This window comes from Colossoma macropomum, unplaced genomic scaffold, assembly GCF_904425465.1.
Source record: "Colossoma macropomum unplaced genomic scaffold, Colossoma_macropomum, whole genome shotgun sequence".
NCBI classification, from domain to species: Eukaryota; Metazoa; Chordata; class Actinopteri; order Characiformes; family Serrasalmidae; genus Colossoma; species Colossoma macropomum.
In genome coordinates, this window is record NW_023494802.1 from 27,902,389 (window position 1) to 27,928,417 (window position 26,029).

General features: G+C 37.5%; 1 protein-coding gene across 1 annotated transcript; it reads left to right on the forward strand.

Moving 5' to 3' along the window:
- The first annotated feature begins 23,814 nt into the window (after positions 1 to 23,814).
- Positions 23,815 to 25,253, forward strand: LOC118821928 (N-acetyltransferase family 8 member 3). The gene is made up of 2 exons (XM_036590615.1): positions 23,815 to 23,919; positions 24,520 to 25,253. Exons 1-2 carry the CDS (start codon positions 23,901 to 23,903, stop codon positions 25,251 to 25,253), a joined length of 753 nt encoding a protein of 250 aa, XP_036446508.1. The 5' UTR covers positions 23,815 to 23,900.
- The last annotated feature ends 776 nt before the right edge of the window (positions 25,254 to 26,029 follow it).

The window sequence follows — 26,029 nt, forward strand, 5'->3', positions numbered from 1 at the left end:
GCTCTGAAATGCAGGGGTGTGGCTAAAATATAGCTCTAAATCTTTTTTAAAATATAGCTCTAAATCTTTTTTTAAAATATAGCTCTAAATCTTTTAACTTAATTTGAAAAGAGATTAAAAAATATATTTCATAATATTTAATAAAAAAAATTATAAAAAGTGTTGAAATTTTGTGGGACATTCACCTCCCAATAAAATGCACCATATAAATGATGATTTTGTTTATATTTAGCTTATTACTATCTCTATTAAACCCTTTAAATAGATCATAACATAATCCTTGTAAATATCCTTATAAAAAAGGTCTGAATACAGTTTTAATTATTTATTTATTTTTTTTGGATTCACAGTTTAAACTCATTGGCTTGAATGGCTCATATAGCAGTACTGAGGTATAAACTACTATGGCTGTCAGTTGTTGCCCGATAGATGACCACTACGCGCATGTTGCCTGGCTCATAACCCCAATATTCCCCAACATCTGACGGCCTGCCACAACATCTGCTGCCTCATTTGCCATTCTAATTGTAATCCCACCGCGGCCAAAATAGAGGAAGACTGCACTAATTGGCTTAAATTGCCTCACACTTTTTCACATGTCATGTTTACTTTCCGATGGCCATCTCCGCGTCTTTTTGACCTCACCACGCAGGGACAAGAAGTGACCAGAGGAGCCTGATGCCATGTTTATCTGTTCGAGCAGCCGCCACACTCCGCTGGGCCAAATTGGTTTACTTCGTGTTTACAGAGTTAACGTTTTCCCAACTGGAAATATTTAATGCAGAATTCATTGTTTTCCTCTTTCCAATAAACAGCAAAGTGCAATTTAGCAGCTTCATTTCGAATGCCACTCTCACTCTCTAAGCCTTGTTCTGAACTGCCTGCAGACATTAATGGAAAACTAAATAACTAGAGCAGAAAGTAAAGTCGGCTACTCCCTCAACAACCCGACTGTAATACGTTTCTGGTCAGGGGCTGATTAGAGGTAAAAGCTTAGAAGTTCCTTCATTTATGTCGCATTTGGAGATAAGCGAATAAAACAGGAGCCCGTTCTTTTTGGCCAAAAATTGGAACGTGCATTTCTAAAAGGCTCCGCCGTCCTTCGTCCTATCTGATCATTACGGACAAATTCCAGAGGTGTGTGAAAAAGCTGGTCGCATTAAGAGCATGTAGTGAAGGTGTTTGCGCGTTGGTCTGAACCTGCCATGCGCTCATGTTCAACTTTTCCATTTTGAAGCGTTGAATAGAACGTACTGTACAGAGGCAAATTAACAGCCAATTCTGTTTGTACTTAAAAGTCTGAGTGCCTTAAATGACATGATGTGGTCAGTGCAGTTTGGCTCTTGAAAGAACAGCCTAAACGCTGCAGACTTATTACAGCTGAGTGACAAGGAGCCACTTGTGCCTGACCCTGATTCTGTGCGCACCGCTCTTCTTGTAGACCAAGCTGTCAGCAGTGGGTGGCTGCTATTGCTCGTGTCTGAGAGCCAGCTGTAGACGCTAGCTGCAGCACACTCCAACAGGCCGGCACCGCGACCCCCCATCGAGGGCGTTCTACAGTGAGAAGTTGGTAAAGAGGCGAGCTTCATTCCTCATTTAACAGAGAACACATTTGCTAATCACAGCGGGAAGCAGCTATTCCCAGTGCAATTCCCTTACTAAAACACGTCCTAATTCACCATGTACACAGTTTGCTCAGGTTCATAATTCATTTCTGAGCCATGATAGGCTTTTTTCTGCTTCTTCTTCTTTTCAGAAGGTTTTGGAAAGTTTGCAGCAATTATTCATTTTGGGTCCTTAATACCTGCTCTCAGTCATTAGGGAACAGAGGATGTAATGAATTTTTGCAATTATTTATGAACCATTGCGAGGCCTACTCAGTTCAAGAGGTGGTAAATTAGCCAATATCAAATAGAGGCTTTAAGAGCAAGGCCAAACATTGCAGGATTTTGCTAAGAACACAACAGCCCAGTTATAATTACCGCCATAGTCAGGGTAGCTATGGAATACATGTAACGGTGTTACATAATTAGAATCCCAAAAAAGCTGACTTTTACAGTTAAAGAAGATCATACAGTAGTCAGATTACATATACATTAGAAAAACAGTGGGATCATTAGCAGGATTAAAGTAAAGCTGCTCTTGCATACCAAATCATTTTTTAGATCATCTTCAGTATCATTATTTTATTCAGCCACTGTTCAATTTTTGCAAACTTTTGCAGGTGGTATGAACTCACTTGACTAGTCACTGTTGTCTCACTGTTGCCATAGCAACAACCAAGTAGACCAGCTTTTCTTGAGTTGACGCAAGTTAAGTCAAAGGTTCTCTTAATTTTTTAGCTCTTCATTTCAGTTAGGTAAATAAAATGCATTAGGTTTTTTTATTCTTAACTTCCCCACTAGCCAGGACTTTCCATGATACAATCGTTTTAGACATTTTTCCTCTTGGGTACACACTTACAGATGGCTATGGCATTGGTGGGGCTCAAACTCACAACCACCTTTTGAGGTGATGGCTTAGTCCACTGCTCCATTAAGGAACACATGAAGCTACTCAGATTTTGTGTCTACAACTATTTAATACACTGTAGAAAATATTTGTTGTTTTAACTTTGAAACATGTCATTGTCTCATGTGGTGGAACTGTCTAATATTTCATCCCAATATCAGGAGATTGTGAGTTTGAATCCCAACAATACTATAGCTGTCCATATTTGGAAGCCCAAGAGGAAAATCCGACTTAAAACTTACAGAAAAGTGTAACAGTTTACATTAAGGCTTTTAAATTGATGGATAATTGTATGCTAATGTGTGATTACTCATATATTTTAGTTAACAATTCATTATCTTAAAATTTAAGATAATAAGATAATAGTGTGATAGATATATGACTGTCAATATGTGCATGTTTCATTATGTTGCCTATAAGAGGAACTGTCCACACATATGAATAGATGGAAGTGAAGCACAAGACTGCATGGACAAATGTAATGATATATCAGTAGATTCATTAATAGATAATTAATGCCACTAACTCAAGTACTAGTTCGTTCTTATATTACTTCTTTTTATAAGAAAACACACTTTTCAATTCATTAGTGGTGTAATAAGCAGCAGTTCATACACTGTTTATGAGTAAATAAGCTAAGAACTAATGACAAACTGAGCTGTCAGTTAAAAGTAATACAAAAATAACAAGTAGTTTATAAGTCATTAATGTCTTTAATCTTTTATTTGTGACTTTTAATGTAAAGTGTTGCCCAGAATAGTTAACATGAATTTTATGTGTGAATAAACACGTGGTTTTTGCACTTTGCTTATTAAAAATATGTGGTGTGCAAAAATCACATGTGAAAAAAATGTGATTACTTGTAAACACAGGGTTTTTATACACTTCACATGTGAAAAATATACAACTTTTCTGCAAGATAAGTGTATTTTTTGAAAGCATCAGGATTTATTCAGTATTCAGTAATGTATTCCACTACATGACATAAAAATGTAACATATTCAGAGTACTTTCAGAATACATTTACAATACATCTTTGTAAAGCTTGGTAAAACTTCTAATTATTCTGTTAATATGTTTCATGAAAAATTTCTTATCATTAAAAACAATTTTTCTTTCTCTTTCACTGCCTGCTTCAGTCCACTACTGCTTCCTCAATCCCCCGTGCAGACGTCCAGTAGAACACTGATGCAATCACTTGCAAACATGTCCATTTCTCAGAATATTGGTAGATCATCCCTCAATAGAGCTCAGTAACCCTAAGATTAATTATTAATCATCACATTGATTTATCAGTCTACTCAGGCTTTAGCAGAGCTCAGTAACACTGAGATTAATAACTGATCATCACTTTGATTTATCAGTCTACTCAGGCTTTAGCAGAGCTCAGTAACACTGAGAATAATAACTGATCATCACATTGATTTATCAGTCTACTCAGGCTTTAGCAGAGCTCATCAACACAGATTAATAACTGGCTCATCATTTTGATTTATCAGTCTACTCAGGCTTTAGCAGAGCACAGTAACACTGAGATTAATAACTGATTATGATATTGATTTATCAGTCTACTCAGGCCTTAGCAGAGCTCAGTAACACAGATTAATAACTGTTTCTTCACATTGATTTGTTGGTCTACTCAGGCTTTAGCAGGAATTTCAGAGTTTGTAAAGAAGCCTCTTTAGAGTTCCTCTGGCAAGCATGTTTGCTATAGGTTGTTTGCTGGTTCTAAAATAGGTCAAAAACAAGCATTGATTTTTGAAAAAAAAATTAAATATTATTTTTTTATATTTTTTTATTTAGTGGGTAATTAATTTAAAAGTATTCTCCTAAAAATGTGAAAAGTAACTGTATTCTGAATACTGTCTTTACAAAATATAACTTGACTAAATACAGATAATATTTTTTGAACAAGTAATCAATAATCTGTTCCAGAATACATTTTTCAAGTTACCCTCCCAACACTGGTAATAATTAATGCCACCGCAGTGAGCAAACCTGCATTTGGCATCACTGAAACTAAGCTGAATAACAGAACGGTGTACTGAACGACAAAAATGTTGACAACTACAGAAAGGAATGCACTGCATGGCATCCAGAACAGCAAAAGAAAAAGAAAATTCCATTTCGCCTAAACACAAAGAGGAGAAAAAAGCAGCTTGTTCCTTACAATTCTAACATACTTCTTGCCTCACTGACAACGCAGCTTCTTTCATTTGCTAAAGCTACCTTACCATACCCTACCTTACCTTACTGCCTTTGTTGCCTTGAGTACAACAAGAGTCTATCGTGGCACAGGAAGGATTAATGATGCTGCAAAGTCATTGTTTGTGGAAGAAACCACACAGTGACACACAATCCACTGCGAGCATCAAAGAGGCTGACATCCTCAGAGTGTATTCAATCTCAACAGCATCACTTATTAATATAGTGGAAGCCCAGGCTACAACCCACAGACCTGCGCCGGAGTCCCTAGCTGGTAATTAGCTGCAAACAACAGGGAGCTCCTCCTAATAAAAAAAGGCCGCACCTTTATTCCCCCTTGTCAGAACGATCGCTGGGTGACGGATACAAGATTGGAGATCTCCCATAATCCCCGCTACTCTCCAGCATATTGTTGGGCAGCTTGAGGTGGGCGGTTTATTTAAAGTGTGATAGATGGAGTTTCGCTTAAGCTCGCCTGCTGCCGCATTTCGTGTGCCTGCTGTCCCTGAGGAAGGGAGCCCAGGCCGGAATTGCAATATAGTTCTGTCAGTGGGCTTTTGTTTCCCCTCAATCTACCCAGACTAAAATGTTCCACCCTCTTATTGGTTTCCTACCTTGCTTTTTGGTTAGGACAAATGGCTCCAACCGAGAATGTTGAGGCAAGCCATTCTTGAGAAGGTGCAATGCTTTGTGGTTTGCTTTTCTGTCTTCATCTAAATTATTACACCACAAGATCTGTTCCCATGGCCATTCCAGCTTAAATTGAAACTCCTTTGGGTGACACATCACCTCATACCTCCAGTCCTCTTTAAATGTGCATCAGACTGCACACCACAGTCATTTGGATTAGAGGAAAAGCAAACTTGCCTTAATATTTTAAAAGTTGGAGTACTAAAAAATTCTACTGGGCTTCTTTTCCACTAAACAAACATCTTCTTGGTCTGTAACTATGAGTCAATATAACCGTTTAAGTTTGAGATACTTGTGTGGAGGGAGAGGGACTGTCCTGAAAGCAGGCCAAAACCTCCATCAAGGGATGTTTATGCAACTACGGGCTCCTTTAGCTGTCTAAATTTGTAAAATATGGGCCTCAACGAAAGTGATTTTTAGGTATCAAAGTCTGTAATACAAATAATGAGCCATGTAAATTGCATATACAGTGCACCACCCTTCATTTCTTTCATCTCTAGTCTAACTGGTCATTACATTAAGTAGTTATAGATACAGAAAAGCCTGAATATATCATTTTGTACAGTATGTGGTGTAGCCTTTATTACACCTCCCATTCTTTTCAGAACACTTGCTTTCAGTTTTTCAAAAAATCTGAAGGGATATTTTTCTACACCTGCAAAGTTTAGTTTTATTAGTTGGTTGCATTTTCTGCTTCGCACAATCCAAGTAACCCCAACGGCTTTTCAGAAAGTCGGAACATCAGGGTTTTCTCTTGGTCCTTCCGAAAAAAGCCTGTGTACAGAATATTTAACTAGTATTTCATTTAATAATGGCCGTGAATTATACAATTAATGAGATAAAGTGTGCAGTGTATTGTCCAAGCATTCAAGACATAAAATAAATATCATAAGAGGGAATCATATGGAGCGGTTTCTCTAACATGTGGATGTAAATACAATAAAGTGCTTGGTGAGTGCAAGTGAAAGCATTACCAGCAGGAAGGGGAATAACATTAATATAGATACAGAAAACAGTGTTTACCTGACCTAATATTGACCCTTGTGGGACACCACTAGTAATCAGATGAAAGAGAGAAAAAACATTATCTGGCTTTACATGCTGTGATTCAATGTGGACACAACATCATTTTAGACTTTGAAAACAGCACTAACAAAACCATAATCTGGCCAAAAGCCTAACTGTATCCCAGACAATATATTGTTGTCATTAAGATAATCATTTCACAATGGTACCCACTCTTAATGGTATAACAGTTGTTTCTGTTTCTGCCCGGACAGAGAATCAAACCTTTTATCTTCTGTGTTGTTTGTTATGTTAACGAAACACTATGAAGTGTGCAACACCAGCAGTCTCTGGTCAACCCAAACACATATATCTCCATGCACCCAATTCTTCTAAACTTCTCCCAGTTCATCAGCAAGTTAGGAATTTGGCCTTTTAGTGTAAGCAGATCTAGAACTCCAGCTTATTTGCTCAGATTTCCCTTCCCTCTTGCAGTACCACAATCAGTACTCATATTTCAACCACAGATTGAATGCGTAGTCTCACAAAATGAGATACAGCAAAATCTGTAATCCTGGCAGAGCCTTTTTCCATGCTGCAGGAAGGGTGAAGTCATCTTTCTCAGGCATAACACTCAGCATGGCAGCCAAAGACCTCCCCAATCAAGGATCAGCCAGTGATGTAATCAACAACCTCCCCTCTCTGCCAAGTCCCTTCGATAAATATGTATGTTTGTATTTCATCTCTTCAAAGGTGCCTGGAGAGGTTTGCATAAGCGAGTCCCTCAATATGTGGTAAACAGCTGCGCTCCCGGGCGCGAGACCCAGACGTTGCACTGTGGCATTCCCGGCCTGCTGAGCTATATATGTAACTCCCCCCTCCCGCCCTCACAGACAGTACAGCCACCTAAATCTCTCAACTCAATTGCCCTCCATACTGTGATCCCAGTAGCAGCACAGCAGGGAGATCAGACATGAGAGCAGACCAGACTTTCTGCTAAGTTCATTTCACAGGGACGTTTGTCCCATATGGGTACCCATACATTCATACGCTCACGCTCTTGACGGAGCTGGGATGTCATCACCGAATTCTGCCGCAGTATTGTGCTCAGCGTGTGGATCGACTCACAGAGCAGAAAACAATGCATCTCCTCTCAATGCTAAGCTGTCATGATCCATTTGAACAGACTGAACTGCAGCTTCTCCAAAACTTGAACTGCATTTGCAAGCCGGAATTGAACGTTCTAAAAGTTTCAGTATCTCAGCATTCTCTGTGATTCTCCTATTCTTTTAATACAATATGAAGTAATAATATATTACCCATGTTTAATATATGAAAAGAAGCCCTGATGAAGAGTATGAGGGGGAAATGGTTGAATCCTTAATGTCAAATAGTTGAAAAAGGTAGAATAAGGTAAAAAGAGCAGTCTGTACTGGGGCGGCTCGTCCATTTAAGCATTGCTCAATAAAAATACATTAAAATAAATCAAAAAATTTTATTTCAGAATAATTGTGTCTTCATCTTTCTCTATATTTGACAAACCTAAATAATACAGTTTTCTTGAAACAGGCATCCAACTGTTTAAAAAAATACATTAAGCACAGCTGTGGTAAGATTAAAGGTGAATTTCCACCAATTTTGTTTTTGATTAAATAAAGAAGAAGATGTAGAAGATTAAGTCCTTAAGAGTGGTTTGATATGAAATGTTCCATTCCAGAGAAACTTACCGAGTCAGAATTGTTCACTTTAGTGGTGATAGGAACCAGACATCTGAAGCCTCCAAAAGGCCTCCTCACAGAAAATGATAAGACTGAATTTTTAAGAAAATGCTGCCTGATGCCTGAGACACTGTTTAACGATAGTTTTGAAATAAGGGTTTTGGCCTTAAACATTTTTTTTAATTAATTAATGGCAGAGGGGTCCAAATTGATCGCAAAGAAAATGTATTTTTTCAGATTTACTACTATTTTATCATTATCAGCATTACATATAAAAACTCAGATGTGTAGGTTCACTGGTCGTTTGGAAAGTAAATCAAATAGTAATATTTATGCTGTGACCCCTGGTTCCTATCACCACCATTATAAAGAAATTTGAGTCATTATGTTTATCTACAATATTTTCACGACTCTGAATGACTTTATTGGAGTGAATTTTTGAAAAACAGGTGCTTTAAAGTAGATAAGTTTTGTCAGTAACCCTAACCCTATAGTATATTTAAAGCCCTAGATTAGACTGTTGTATGGAGGTCATGAGCTGTTGCTATAATTTTCTGGACTGTTATGTTGAGATAACAAGTTAATTATCTTGTGATCTCAAGTTACCAACTTTGTTATCTTGAGATCACAAGATATTTAACTCATTATCTAAAGATAACCACTTTGCTATCTTGAAATCACAAGACACTTAACTCGTTATCTCAAGATAACAACTTTGTTATCTTGAGATCACAAGATAGTTAACTTGTCTCAAGACAACACCTTTTGTTATCTTGAGATCATAAGATATTTAACTTATTATCTAAAGATAACCACTTTGCTATCTTGAAATCACAAGATACATAACTCGTTATCTCAAGATAACAACTTTGTTATCTTGAGATTACAAGATAGTTAACTTGTCTCAAGACAACATCTTTTGTTATCTTGAGACCACAAGATAATTAACTTGTCTCAAGACAACAACTTTTGTTATCTTGAGATCAGAAGATAGTTAACTTGTTATTTCAAGATAACAATCCAGAAAATTATAACTACCTCATGGCCTCTCCAGACTTCTGTACTGTTGACTTCTTAGATCCGCCTCTTTTTAAAGTCCTGCTTAACAATGTTAAGCCAACTGAGCATTTGCAAGATATATAATGGACACACCTCTCAACCGATCAGTGTTTACCATGTCTTAAAGTGCTACTTCATCTCTCAAGTCAAGGATAAAACTCCTCAGAACAAACCTGCAGTGAGAATGGTGGCAGCAGTAAATTAGTCAGCTCGTTTGAAAGAGCACTCTAAAGAGCAGGCAAAGCCTCCTCATCCAGTGTGGTGAATTCTCAATTTTTAGACATGTACGTCAGTGTGGAAAATTAATAAATCCAATGTATTTTTTAAAAACAAAACATTTTGAAATGTACAACATTTCTGCTACTGAACTTGTCTGTTAGCACTATTGCTACAGGTGCTGTGGACAATTCCCTTGTCCTACTTTGTATATTTTGTCCCTATCACAATGACAACCAGCTGCCACTGCTCTGTATATATGATATGATCAGAAATCATCAAGCACACTATGAATCAGTTCAAATGAGAGTTACCAGAATGGAATTTACCACCGTAGCTTCAGACATTAAACAGCTTTTCAAAAGTCCTAGTCAAATTCATACAACTCAAAATAATGTTATGGTAATACTTTGTATTAAGATTTCAATTACCTAACATTAATGACTGCATTAGTAAAATATGCTTTTAAAAATCATGAGCTTCAGTATTCGCAAACAAAAGTAATTAACTGTTATAAATATGGAGGTTTGTTTAAATGTTAATTGGGAATTACACTCATTTTTCAAAAGCCTGAGATGTAAACAAAATTCTTTCTGTGTGTTGAGAAACTTGCTGATTTCTTCTCAGTGGTGGGGACAGGAACCAGGGACCATAATGTCTCCGGCACAAACATAACCATTTCAATTCCAGTCCAAAATGACCACTGAACCAACATGTGTCTTGAGTTGTATATGAAAAGGTAGAATAGTGGTAAATCTGAAAAAATAATGGGTTCTTTTTTGTCTTAGAGTGCCACACGTGTACTCTGTGTCTTAAAATACATTCTAGGCCAAAAGGTTATCTCAAAACTATCTGAGGCCCCAGCATAGTATCCATAATAATTTCATGTATTAAATTTATGTGAGGTCACTTTTAGAGGCATTGAACACTTCAGACATCTGGTTCTTATTATTCCCATTGATAACAATTCTGACTATTTAAATGTCAACCATTTAATTATGCAGACATTTTGAAAAATTGATGGAGGTGTTTTAATTAAATGATTAGCTCATATTGGTCATTGTGGACTTATCATGGTTGGAATAAACAACGCACATCAGTAATGTTACTTATGGTTTATTAATGCTTAAGTTCATAGTTTGTTATTGTTAACTAATGCAGTAAAAAACTGGTGCTTAATTGAACCTTAATGTAGAGCATTAAATAGTTCAAACTGTGGTCCCACAATAAAAAAAAATTAAATAAATATTCCCACTTTAGACATATACAAAGACTATGTTTTGATCTCTTAAAACTCAATGCATTCATTGAGATGTTCATAAGTTAAATTGATACAAATCATCAATTATAGGGTACTTTCTATTGGGAGGTGACTGTCACAAACCCTAACGCTAAATTAAACCCTAAATTAAAAGAACTTGTGAAAATAATAATTTTACCTTTTTTTCCAAGTTTTTTTTAAAGATCGTTGGAAGATTTACAATCATAATGAGTTTCATTTTTAGGTAAAAAACATAAAATGCTGGTAACATTGTTTTAAAGTAAATGTATCCCAAAGTCAGAAAATCAATAAGTAAAGAACTTTCACTACCAAAACAAATATTTTATGTAACTAAGTAAACTTCTTGTGTTTGAATGAAAAATATTATGACTGTGTGTGTACAACTGTCCAAAGCTGTGTTTGCTAGTCATGTGCTGGTTAGTGTTTTTGGGTCATGCTCAAAATTAGCTTAAAATGTCAGTACAGAAACAGTCACTACCGAAACTTTACCCAATGAGGTGTTAAGTCTTATGTTTTTTTTGTTTTGACAGCGGCAAAATGGATTGTTCAGTCATTTGTTTTAATATTAACCTAATTAAGGTATGGGATCATTCAAAGCATCAGGATTTCACACCTGCCATTTCCATGTGTCTCAAATATGCCATTTAGACCACATGAACCACTAACACAACCTGTAAACATAAGAGGAGGTGAAAATGAAGCCACACAGCTGATTAAAGTGGTTCTTCACCTCTGTCTAAGACACATCACGTATGGACCCTATTAAAGATGCAGGTAAAATATGAAGTATTCAATGTCTCAGCATAACTTAATTTTACTCAGACCCTGTCATGCACAGAAAGCCAGGCATAAGAATGTATGTGTCTTGCCAAATGGGAGGAGGCCATAAATGGCATGATGGCTGATATGACACAGTTAGTTATTAAAGGCAATCTACTGAATTATTCACAGTCGCTTGCAGTTTTGCTCAATGACAAGGTCGCCTCAGAAAAGCAGCACTAAACTTTTATAAATGAGCATTTTGTGGATCAAGTTAAGTTTCAAAGAATCGATTATCCTCTTACCTGCGTGAGAAAAAAAATCTTCAAACATGTGTTGGTGCCCGAGGATCCTCACGCATTAAATGGATTCGGGTAGCATTTAAATAATGAGGAAAAACATCAGAGACGTTCAGTGTTTTTGTTGTCTTGTTGTTTTTTTCTTTATCAAGTTATGGCAAAATTATAGCAACAAAGGAAAAGAAATGGACTCTGAACATGCTGGATGTGTTCCAGGAATAAAAAATAATGCATAACAAATGCTTTTGAAAGTGATTTAGTAATATATATCTGGGAAAAAAAAAAAATTTAAATGAGCTGTTTTTTTTCTTTAAAAACATAATCTGTTCCCACCTGTTTCTTTATCTCTAACATAATTGCCTTTTATGAGGTTTAGTAGAGTTATAAGGTTATGGTTACAGATTTACGGTTTTATTGCAGTTTTGCTCTATAGTGCCTCTGCTACAGGCTGGAGTCCCACTGCTAGAGACCCCATGCCCTGCAGGTTTTTGTGTTTTCCCCGCTCTAACAAACCGCATTAAACTCAGGTAATTACGAAGCTTTTCATGAGCTGTCTGGTGTGTTAGAACAGCATAAATGTACAGTGCATTGGGTCGCTATGACTCAAAATGGGAACCAAAAATATAATCACGCCCACTGTATTGCTAGTTTATCAGGTACTTTGTACCTACACTCACAAACACATATCATAGACATTTATGTCTGCACTGAAATGCAATATATGTATGTATCCATTCAGTCAAAAGAGCATTTGTGAGGTCAGGCACTGATGGACAGCTCAACATTTCAGTTCATCCCAAAGGTGTTGAGTGTTGTTGAGGTCAGGACTCTGTGCAGGCCACTGGAGTTATTCCATACCAAAGTCGTCAAATCATGTCTTAATGGACCTCAGTTTGGGCACAGGGGCACAGTCATGCTGGAACAGAAAGGGCCTTCAACAAAAAGTTGCCGCAAAGTTGGAAGCATATAATTGTCTAAAACACTTTACTGTTGACACTAAGCATTCCGGTAGGTAGCGTTCACCAGGCATCCACCAAACCCAGATTGGGATTAACCACTCCAGATTAACCACTCCAGAAAACGTGTGTGTGTGTGTGTGTGTGTGTGTGTATATATATGTATATATATATATATATATATATATATATATATATATATATATATATATATATATATATATATATGTAAATATATATATTTTAATCACTCCAGAGAACACAGTTCCACTGCTCCACCGCCCCAAAGATGGGAGTCTTTATATCCCTGTTGCACTAGGAATGGTGACCAGGCACAGCTGCTCCAGAGCATCCCATTCTATTGGCAATGCTTTTGTATGGAGATTATACAAACTGTTTTGTGCGATTGAACACCTGTGTCAGCAGTGGGTGCAACTTAAGCAGAAAATTGCACTAATTAGAAGGGCGGTCTGGATACTTTTATAAATAGCATTATAAAATAATATTACATTATAGCTGGAATACATTGAGTTGCCAGCATATTAGATATCCCTACCTTGTAAGTACTGGACATTTTATCAGACACATCTTCCATATAGTTCATTTGTTGCTACATAATTTGTCTGTCACCCTCTGCCCCATGAATCTCTGGAAAGGGACCACCTAGGACTACTGCTGAACTTTATTTGGATGGTGGTCAAATTTCAGAACAACAGTGACACCAACATGGTAGGGTCTTGGTGTTTGGAAAAAGATGAGCTATAGTCTCAAACTGAACACCTAAAAGATGTACCAAGAAGATAAATGTTTCCAATAAAGTGGCCAGTGAGTGTACAGTGTTTAAAAAACACAGCTACGCTGCTGAACTTGTACCACCTCAACAGCAACCATGAAACATAACCAATATATATGCACATTGACCACCGCTGCGCACACACATATATATACACCGATCTGATTAAAGGGTCTAGATGTTAAAAGAGGTCGTCAGCATGGCATCCCAAAAGCATGTGTGTACTTCCACAAAGCCCCCGGCTTCCTTGACCTTGCCTCACTCTGCGATTCATGAGGCAGCCTATTGATTTAAACAGGGGCTAGAGGCCCTCCTCCTGTAGAGCCAAATTGAATCTTGTCCCAGGACCACTGGCTTATTGCACAGGACACTGTCATCGAGGCCAGAGCTGCTCACGCATCAAGAGAAACGACATTATTTATCAAGAGCCCCTCACGTCATGTAGAGAGGAGGAAAAAAATCCCTGTGCTGAAAGACCTGAGGTCAGATTGGATTAAATGAAAGCCTTCATCAAGCCAACATGTTGTTTTTGTAAGAGTAATAGGCCCACAGTTAAAGATTTCCTGTCAGTCAAGAATGAGAAAAGCCTTAATATTTAAAATCCTCTGTAGTATTATGCATTTACTGCATGAGGGGGTGTTCAAACGATGCCTCTCTAATGCATGCTTCTTTTCATTGTTTATGGAGCAGCATGCGGAAAAGCATTTTTAAGCCTGCAGAACATACTGTGCATTTTTAAACCTTGCATTTAAGGTCAAATCCAAGGTGAAGTTTAAATTTTTTGCTGAGCGCAAGGTAAAAGCACAATACCCCATTTACAGCTGACCAATTAAAATGAGAATTCCTTCTCTAGTAACTCAACAAAACTCAATCAACATGGCGGAAAAGCTAGTTTTGGCTGTTATCTACATCTTCTATCTGCTATTGTATTTATCAGTTTCAAAGTGTTTATCGCTTTTCACGTTCTTTCAAAGAGGATAGATAAACATTGTAAAACTGACTGCCCTCAGGGCTGTGTGCTCAGTCACTTGCTATTTGCACTGATGATTCATGACTGTGCTGCAAAGGATACACTCTTGAAAAAAGCCTGGCCTGGTCAGGGTCCAGATTTAAACCCTATAGAGAATATTTGGCGGCTACATTAAACACAAACTAGTTTGGCAATGTTTTTCAACTGTAAAAAGATTTTCTGCAAATTTACACCAAAATTTTCAACATTTAAATGAATCAAAGGGAAAAGCTATCCCATATTAAGTTACTATTAAAATCTATTTTTTAAGAATTTGTTATTAAGACCATTAAAAGCTTAATGTTTGACCATTTTGGGCTTGGCCCATTTTTTTGCCCAGGAGGGTATATAGAAACATTTTAGCTACGTTCACCTTACAAGTCCTTTCGAGTATTTATTGTCATGTGTATTTATTGTTCTATATATTCATTATTATTGTATATTCACACTGTTGTGTTTCTCCACTCTGTGTAGTCCTGTGTAATGTGCTGCTGTTGTGTGTTGCACCATGGGGCCTGAAGAACAACGCTTTGTTCCAATGTATAAAAGTTATATTGAGGTATGACAGTGAAGATCACTTCACTTGACTTGACTTTTAAGCACAAGACGTGGTGTTCCTTGCATGTCAAAAAGCGATGTCTTAACATTCCCTAATGTAGTCCTAAATAATGCAGTCTAATGTAGTCTTAAATCTTTCACACAAACACACATTAATGTAGCATTAATGTGTATGTAACATCAATGCCAATTGAAATAATGATGTGTTTCTTTCAAATCTTTTGAATGTTGGCCCAACCAGGAAGATCAGCAGAGTTTACAAAAATAATGCATCAGAAGGCCTCTTTATTCTCTTTTAATAATCTTTTACAAAGATTGTTAAAAGGGAATAAAAATGAAATGGAAATACAAAAGACTACATTCAGAAAAGCAGGGCTTGTCTGTCCATTGGGCCATATAAGCAACTGGTGATTATTCACACTGATCAAAGATTTGCATGTTTTAGGAAAGTCATGATAAAAATAACGATAAAACAGTTATTTGCTTAATCATTTCGTCAAATACCTACCTGAGGTGTGCGATGTGTGTTTCATTCACTCATTCACTATTGGTTTGACCTGTATTAAATTGGAAAAACAATATTTTATTTTATGAACTTTAATTTATTTTCATTCACCATCTTTAACTGCTAAATCCAGACAGGATTGCGGTAGTATTTGGAAGAGCATAGAATCCCAGATGACCCTGTCCCCTGCAACTTCCTCCAGCTCATTTGGGGGGACCCCAAGCCACTCCCAGGCCAACTTGGAGATATAATCCCTCCAGCGGCTCCTAGGACAACCTCGGGGTCTCCACGCGGAGGCGTCCAGGGGGCATCCTGATCAGATGCCCAAACCACCTCAACTGGCTCCTATTCAAGTAGAATGTAGCCCACCACCCTGTAAAGAAAGCTCATTTCCGTTGCTTGTATTTGCAATGTCATTCTTTCAGTCATTACCCAAAGCTCATGATCACAGGTGCGGTTTGGGATGTAGACCGACCGGTAAACAGAGAGGTTTGCCTTATGGCATAGCTTCCTCTTCACCGCTACATTACTGCATGGCTGCTGCCGCCTGCTCCAGGCTGTGGTCGATTTCACGATCACTCTTCCCATCCCTCGTGAACAAGACCCTGAGATACTTAAACTCCTCCACCTGAGGCACGTTCTTTGCCATTACCTGGAGTAGACATGCCATCCTTTTCCAGGCTAGGACCATGGACTCAGACTTTTAAACTTGTTTTCTGTAAATATGTACTCATTCCAAATTTGACATCTGCAAAACGTCCCCAACCATCACCTTTTGCCAGTAGCATTTCTGGACACTGTTGACATGTGACTTACACTGTGCATAGAACAGTCTTGACTTGTATTTGCGAATGCAGTGATGGACAGTGTTCACTGACAACTGTTTTTCAAAATGTTCCCAAGGCCATGTGGTGATATCCATCACGGAAGCAAGCAGGTTTTTAGGTCATGGGCATCCATTTGTGGTTTTCAGCCTTTTCCTTAACACACAGATATCCCTCAGGAATCTCTGAATCTTTTAATGATACAGGTGATTCAAAAAGATTCATCCAATTTCAAAATGATTTATTTCACTTGTAAATCATTACAGAACAATGCAGTACATTTGCATTACTGTTTATTTATTTATTTATTTATTTATCTATTTTACTGATTTTTTGCAAAGTGGCAAGCCTTGACCCATCCTTCCTCATAAAGGACTCAGCCTTTGCTGGACACTCCTATTATATCAAAGCACATGTTTGGAGGCATCAGTTTTAGAATGAGCATATAAAAAAACAATGAAGTTGATAAGGTAAAACATTTAATATCTTGTCTTAAAATAGATTTATAAATCACTGCTCTGTGTTTTTTTTAAGTGTTTCATTCACCTGTTCCAACTTTTTTGGAATTGCATTTGTATATTGCTCAAGATAACTTCAGTCCTTCAGATCCTTAAATATAAAACTTTGGGGTGGAAAAAGGGAAAAGAAAAATGAAAAAGAACAATGTTTTTTTTTTCTTAGACTCAGTAATATTACATTTCTATAGTTAACATCTAGCTAATATGCAGCCAGGTTTACTTAGCTAACATGTCAGCTAAATGAAACCAGTATTGTGGGTTTCATCTTTTAACATAAATGTAGATAAGCTATTTACTGGATGTAATGTTACAAAGCTATTACAAAACTGTTTGTGCACTTCACACTTTGCTTAATGGTGTAATGTGCCAGCTTCTTAGCTTGGTGCTTACTAGCTTGCTACATATGCCACTAAACATAATAGAGGACAGTGTTTTAACTGCTCTGTGACTCTTTTTGGAGTCACAAAATAGTGAATTAGATTGTTCTTGAATAAATGTAATAAATTGATAAATTTGTTTGTAATTTCTGTTCCTATGTTGCTCTTTGATGAGAAATAAACATTGGTATTTCATTCATTACAGGTTGAACATAAGATGTAATGATTGTGACAACAATTAAAACCTTGACATGACACTAATGAAGTAGCTGTGTAATGTTACACTCATTTTGTGTAGGACACCCTTAACATCCATTACATCTAGGTTTGACTGACATGAACTATTTAGTTTTTGAGATAAGAGGGCCAGAGTGAAAAGTGTGACAACCAACTCTGTGTTCCTGAAATCCACATTTATAATGTCTCAATGCATATATTAAAGCATTACTGCACATATTTAGGTGCAGATTTGGCTGGTTAGGGGTAAATTAATGTTGGTTATAGAGGAAAGACTCTTTTTATTCAAAGTGTCTCAGACCTTTGAGGTTGTCATACTATCTGGCGGTCAAGGCTAGTGAGCCTTGGGGAGCTGTGCTGTATGCTACCGATGAACCGCAGTTGTAATAGCAGTGGCTAAAGGTCAAGTGTCTGGGATAAGACTATTAAGACTAGGGATAAAAGATGATGCAAGTTCAAAATGCTCACATATATAACTGCCACCGAAGCTGGATCAGTGCAAAACAACAACAGGAAGATGCAAGGGACTTCTAACCCAAAGGCAGTCTCTCATCGCAGCTGTAGATAAATGCAGTGCTTTGGCGTCGGTCCTCCTGAGAGGCACTGAGGTACAAAGCAATAGTGCTCTGCTTTAAACCGGATATGTCCTTATAAATATGTCATTGGACTGGAAAGGAAAAGGCAGAGAGGGAAATGTAACCTATATTCAAAAAGCACATGAGTCCGGGACATGTCATTATGGCTTAACAGCAATTGTTAGTGTTTATTCCGTGGAGATTTAGCCTAAAACAGACTGCTTTCCCTGAGATGTTGGCCTTGAAGTAGGTTAGAGATTTACGTGAAGGAAAACTAAAGCTAAATCTTTCAGTATCTGAATACTCAGCTTTGATAATGTATGATGAAAGAAAAAGTAGAGGGAGCAAACCTGCCAAATGGAAGCTACATCTCACACATGTGATCATTTTCCTACTGTGGGAGTGCGAATTAATAATTTAGCAGAGGAAATTAAGAAATTTATCATACACGGATAATCAAAGTTTCATTAAGTTCTGCAAGGCTGGACTGATCATTTTTTTAGGCCAAAAACAATCCACCCAGTCTGCAAAACATTCAGATCACTGAACAATCTGATCAATATGACATATTTGACATTTCCTGATCATGTCCATTACAGATTCTTTATCCGGATTTCTTAAAACTGGCTGTTTCTAGCTATGAAACCACACTTTAGCATGCCCATCATGTTCCTGTTCATTACACAGAATGGAAATGAAATGATGTAAACGGCATGTATCCTGAACACTGAAAGTGCAACATCTTCAATCATATGGAGATTTGTCTTTTTTCTTGTTCTGAAACTGTACACACTATGTGCACCGGCCACTTCAGACACTTGCCTTGTCGGTCCACTATGCTGGTGTACAGTTAATGTTAGCCATCCTGTAGACTTTCATCAGCAGTCAGTTTCTAGTGCATTGGTCACCAAACCTGGTCCTGGATATCAACACCTGCTCCAGCTACTTAACTTCTTCAGAAGTCCTTGATTGGCTGGATCAGATACATTAGAGTTAGAACAGGAGAGGGGAGCATGTTAGAAACAGGTTGGAAATAAGCTCTGCCAAAAAGTTTATTTCCAGGAGGAGAGCTGGTAACTGTTATAGAGGATAGCTGTCCTGTGGACAGAACCTGACCAATGCTGAGTGGTTTAGAGAGCTACAGTCTGTAAATGTACTATATAGTATATAGTACATTTAACTACTACTATAAACAAGGCTGTAACCAGATTTGAGCTGTGTGACCTACAGTCATATGCAAAATTCTGAACACTCCTACTCAAATTACGTTTTGTTGAGTTTCAACATGAAAGTAAGTTCACTTCTACAAGAAACAAACAAAAAGCAGGAATTCTTTGGCAAATTATAGTGCACAATTTCTGTTTATCTCATGAGTTTGACAAAAAAATAAAACATAAAATACAAAATGTGCCATAACTTTTGCACAGGCCACATTTTATGTTGTTTTCCAGCAAATAAACAGTAATCGTGCACGAAAATGTGCAGAAGTGTGTTCTCAGTAGAGGATGTTTTTACTTATTTTCACTTAAAAAACCAACAAAATTTGTCATTTTACCAGGGGCGCCCAAACTTTTGCATATGACTTGACTTATAGCAAATAAACCACACTGACAAAATGCATGTACAACACCAAGTACTATATTCTGATCTCTTTAATGTTTTTTTTACAACTTCATTATTGCCTTTTTTCACCCATATTTAATTCTTCTGTTGATTTCCCACCATTCTTCCACAAACTGTTTTGGCGCTAGCTAGAGTTTTCTTGTTTAACTATTTATTTAACAACTTATGTTCAGCCAAAATACATGGTGAAGCTCATGTTTTTATTAGGTCAGTTTTAAAAAAACTCATATTCAATTAGGTGCTAATTACCTATTTATTTGGGCAAAAGTGTGTGTTCTTCTTGGGAAAAAAAACAGCATGTGGCATTAGAAAAGGTGCAAACAAACATTAATATAGTACAAAAAAACAAGAATTTCTTGTTATCAAAATAGTAGTTGTTACCTTGTAACCTACGTAGAAATTCACAGGTTTGGTTCTAGATTTCTCCTTGATGCCCCCAGCCATCACACAGATTTATTAAATTCCCTCACCAGCACTCCTGATTTAGTTTATTGAGGCACTGATTAGCCAAACCAAATATTCGATTATAACCACAAATGATACTGGGCTTTTTCAAGGAGAGGTTTGAAAATGGCTAAATGAACATACTGACATGCATAAAACTGCTACTTTTTAATCAGTGTTATTTGTATTTATGCTAATATTAGTATTTTATAAAAAAAAATAAAAAAAAAGATGCCCAATGAAATAGTTTAAAATATAATTTCTCTGATCTTTTGCACAGTACTGTGTATGACTACTAGTAATAAACAGAATGTGTTGTGTATAGTTGTTTGAGTAAATCAAGTAACCTTATATGTAAACAGTAGAATTATGAATTTTGAGGACTCTTATTGTGATAGAAGTGAGTTCTTGCTTTTTTGTGAAGTTCTCCACTATGCTATACAATCATCATATTGTACAATGGAGATCAAAAACTCCCTAATCAATGTATTTGTTCAATAACTCATGTTTAAATTGTGACAGGCTGCATCGACCACAATGTCATGAATAAATCCACAAAGGCAGATTTAGCCAGCTATTGGTTAAAAAAACATAAAAGCTAATTTACATTCTTGTCTTGTTTATCATTTGTATATTTTAAGATTACTGCACATTAGCTTCACTTCAGGTGCAAAATGTATTTCTGAATTTACAGGCATGTTTGCTCATTATTTAATGTTAAATTTATGCTTTTAACAAAGTTACGAGAATACATGTTAACTTGCTAACTCTGACAGCTCTGCTGAAAAAAGGACCAATATAAACCATTAGAATTAAAACCTAACGGTTTTGCTTTCTAATGAGAATTGGCTTAACAATTTCCAATAGAGACCACTAGTTTAGTGTAGAACACCTTTAGATCCCATTAGAAGTGCATTTAGAACCAGCCTTTGATCACCTGTTAAACCATTGGGATCCTTTACACTGTGATATCAACCTATTAAAAAAGCCAAAACGCATGACAAAATCATCAGGAACCAACAGAAACACTTAATGATTTCTATGTTTTTTTTTCAGCACAGTGAGGACAGGGGTGTGACACTGGGCTTCACACGAGAGCAAAACAGCTAGGTAGCAAAATGCATTAAAAAACATTAGCTAACAGAATTGAAACTACTTTGACATTTGTGTAAGCTGATGTTACATAACTTATACTAGTTAACACACTACAGTGTCTGTTTAAATGCTAATTTAGCTAGTAATGTTACATGTAGTTTAAATTAAGAATTTTAAGGTTTGCATTTTAGAAAAGGTCTAATGATTTCTGTGAATTAAAAAAGTCTATTTTATAGTTCATTTCAGCTCGTTGCATGTAAATTTTTAATTTATTGTAGTAATTCACTTACGTCCTTGTAAGATAGTTGGAAACAGAAGCATTGTGTTTTTGAAACGGCCAATAGAAAGTAAGCCAATCAGGATTTTTTTTCTCTGCTATCTAGGTAGAAACAACCAAGCATCTTCTCCCATTGGTTAAAGCATCAGGAGCTGGACTGAAGGCCTAATACGTCAGATTAACTACTAACATAATTAGGAACTGACAGTGGATTCAGTTATGTTTTGATTTGCAGTGGGTGAGAAGCTTCATGAGAAGAAACCTCACTCGAGACCATTTGGAAAAACCTAGATACGTCACTGACTTTGAGTACGTGTGATAGCCTGACTAATGCATATCAGTGAGATGTCAGAAATGGAAAGCAGTAGCCGCATGCCAGGGTTCTTTAGCCATTGTAAAACTGAGCAAGGTAAATAATATATGTTACTGTGTCTGTTACAAGCTTCAAATTAAACATGGAATGTCTTTTACAGGCTATAAATGTCCGCATTTTATCTGGAACATCCAAAAAATGTTAACTTAGTGCTAACATACTACTGGAATTCCATAGAGATGCTACCAGAAAATGAGATAGAGGTTGTTTTTTTGCCTCATTGTTTTGCCATCTATGGCCCAATTTGAAGGTCTATATTCATGGTTCGCCACTGAAGTAGAAGGACATCTAAAAGTGAGTGGAAGTACCGGGTAAAGTATCTAAAACCAAAGATGGAGAGTGTATGATAAAAAGCACTTCCTTTGATATGTGTTGGAGAACTTTATTTTGACAGAATTCGGTGGTTATCACAGAGGTGTTTGAGCTGTGCCTCAAAGCCTGAGTGATGTTTTGGGCTGGTGGGATAATATTGCTCCTCTCCCATAGCCTACTTTATGAGTTTGGTTTTGAGACAATGGACTTGACATTGCCTTTATCTCTGTGTAAAGTATATTTTATGGTGGCAACAAATTGCAAAATATTAAGGCTATAGTTTACTCCAGACAAAAGTCTGGAAAATAAAATCTTTTTAAATTCTAAGACGACAGTCCTGCACACTCATGACACAACAATACAATCTACATTATTTCAAACAGTGAGGATAAGATGGCATTTCCAGAAGCCATTTTACACCATGGCATTAATTCTGAATTTGGAATGGGTCAGTAATTTCTGTAATATTGTAAGAAAATGTTTTAGACGAGTTCATTACAGGTTAAGGTTGGTTCACTAAAACGTCTGTGTCTTGATAGCTGCCTGGGCCAATTAGAGCCATTACTTAAAGAGCTTATACAACCTGATCTGAAAACTTGTAATTAAAACTCAGGTCACAAACAGAAAAGCCAGCCCCCCTAAGTCACTGAGATATGCTGGCTCATGCCTGGTCCAGCCAGGCATAAGCAGGCCTCATTACACAGCCAGCTTCAGATTAGAGCTGATTTGATGAAATACCAATGACCCTTAAGGAGAAAGAGAGTGAGTGAGAGAGAGAGTGAGTAATACCATATGTGAGCATTTATGTGTGTGTCTGTGCATGTAATAGACTGTATATGGTGTGTGTGTGTAATGCTCAAGGTTGGAATATAACAGAATACATATTCAGCATACAGAAATTAAGTATCTGCATTCAGTCCATGTTACATTATTACATCTACATACGGTTATTTTTTATGTTTTTAACAGAATACTTTAGAATCTAAACATCTAAATGAATTAAAAGTAGTGGACATGTTCGTGAGTGATAAGGTTAGCATCAATAATGAACTTGTGCATGCATTTCATAGTGTTGTGTGACATATCGCTGCTGGTCTGAAGAAAACCTCGTATCTCCATTTTTGTTGTTTTTCAGTTTTTGACATAATTTGAAAATGCCTGTTGCCCTTTATATTGTGTGTAAATTTCATGATGAATGGACCAAAAGAAATGACCCAAAATTACTTGTAAAAAAATCTGGTTCCATTGACTTTCATTAAAAGTAAAATAGGTTTTTTCCTTCTCCTGCAAATCCTGTTATCATTTTGGAGATAAGAGTTTTTTTTCCAATAACAGCAATATATTTAAGTAACTGATAATCATTTAGCTACTCACTTTATAGTAAATTTCCAAGTGTGCACACATATAATAGTGTTTGTGCATGCATATGTGTGTGTGTGTGCATATACAAGAATTTGTGTGCGCACACATAAGAGAGTGTGTGTTGTGTATGTATGTGTGTGTGTGTGTGTGTGTGTGTGCGCGCATGTGCGTGCGTGGTGAAATGCTCAGAGGCTTTTCCTGAGCCGCCCTGTGATTGAGTATTTGCCACACACTCTGAGTGAAGTTCACACGGCGAGGTGTCGAAGCAGAGCGTTGAGGCAGAGTGGCCCAGCTAGAAGCGAAGAAGAGCCAGAAGAAATGGCACAGAAAAATAACTGTAAGTCAACTGTCTGACTCTCATGGCATTTGTGTGAAGCAAGCTATTTGAGTCAGGTGGCTTGTCATCTCATCTGATGTGTAAACTCTGGTGTAGCATGTGTCTTGACACCTTGTTAGCAGTAAGCTGTGTCTAATGTTGTTTCGATCTGAAAGATCTTTTCTTTTCTTACCTATCATTATTACACATTGTTAATCCAGTTGCTTCTGCTTTTCATTAATAATTAGTTGACTCTTAAGCTCAACCAATTTTGAGTGCTTGTGCTAGCTAACATCAGTACTTTCAGTCACATAATGTACTATGAAAAATGCAACAGTGCTATAATGCCGTTATTCAAAACTTTGTTCACTTTTTGTGTTTGTTTACTGTCTTCAAACATTTCCCACTGTTTCAAGTTTTTCCCCCACCTTTTCCTTTATTTTATTTCAGCCTATTGTGCTGTGTTGTGATGAAAGACCGTGTTTTCAATGAATGGAGCATTCTTTTCTTTCTTCTCTATGTGTGGCTATTGTGCAAGCCTACAGGATTTTCTGAATTACAAAAACAGACAGATTAGTCGATGCTTGAAAAACTTTCTCTCTCGCTCCCTTTCTCTTGCAGTTCAGTGCTCAATCAGACCATACAAGTCCTCAGATAGGGACTTGGTCATCTCCTTATTCCGGTTTGGCATCCTGGAGCACGTCTACCCAGCCTTCTTCAAAGCCATGAGCCACCCGGATCATGTGGGCATCACCCTCAGCTTTTCCATGGCTGGCTATGTGCTGGGCGGAAGTTCCTACTTCCTGGCTATCTTATTTGGTGGGGCGTGGGCCGCTTTGGTCTACTACTGCTGCCACGAGATCTACGACGGCTACCTCAGAAGGAAGCTGGATATGGAGATGGCTGACATCCAGGCCAACTTCCTGGACAACCCCGTCAATAGCTTCTGGGTGGCTGAGGCTGAGGTCGATGGGCAGGCCAAGCTTGCAGGGCTGATGGCAGTAATGGGCATGAAGTGTGGTCCAATGAGTGACATGAGTGACGGCTGGAATGGCGGGGCAGTGGACGTGGCATCCCTTGAAGGTAGTGCAGGGGAAATGTTCAAACTGGTCGTCTCCTTCCCCCTAAGGAGGAAGGGCCTGGGAACCCAACTGACAGAGAAAGCCATTGAATTCTGCAAGGAGCAAGGCCTCTCTCGACTGGTCATAGAGACCACTTCTTCTCATATTGCGGCCATCTCCATGTTCCGCAAGCTGGGCTTTGTTCAGACCTCCAGCCACAGCAGCACACATGCTAACCGCTGGATCTCCAAACTGGCCAGGATCAGCGTGATACGCATGGAGAAGTTCCTCTAAAGTGGAAGCTTTAGAGGAACTGTCAACTTTCATGTTTCTTGAGTCTCAAACAGGACGGTTACACTTTTAAATTGAAGGTTCCTAATTGGTTCTTGGCTATACATTTTTAGGAAAAACCTGTATTCGGCATAATTATGTGGAGGTTCTGTGTCCTTTAAAAAGGTTCTTTACACTCGCACATCTCATTTACAAACAAATAACCTTCCTTTGAAAGGTTTGTTAGGGCAGTGGTTCTCTAGTCTTGCAGGGCCAGATGTGATCTCCTAACAAAAATGTACCTCTGGGAACAGCTTGTTGAACTTTAGGTGTTGGACTGGGGCGAAATCCACTGCTAACAAATGGGCCCCTATAAAACCCACCTCCAAATTCCTCTAGCCCTCTTTTAACATCCAAAATACCATCACTAAGACAAGTAAAATAAGTTTAGTAGCAAGATGGCTAGTGGAACTGTATTTCTGTTGCAAGATAGGATGCTTATTTTTACCGCATGTGATGAATGCACATGTAACACATATCTACATGCTTAACTGAAGTTTTCTGGAGGATTTTTCAGCCATGATAACTCAGGTTTCTTCAGCAAAAAAGGTTTGTTTTCCACCTTACAGTGTTGACTACTGTTGTACCACTGCCCTCTACTTTGAGCTCCAACTTAATGAGGCATTGGATTGGTTTCGAAATGTCACACTCATTCCCACCCACATTAGCCTAGAATTTCTCATGGTTGTCCCCAGACATTCTCACTATGAGAGTATGTCTGGCCCAGTGAGGGTTCTCAA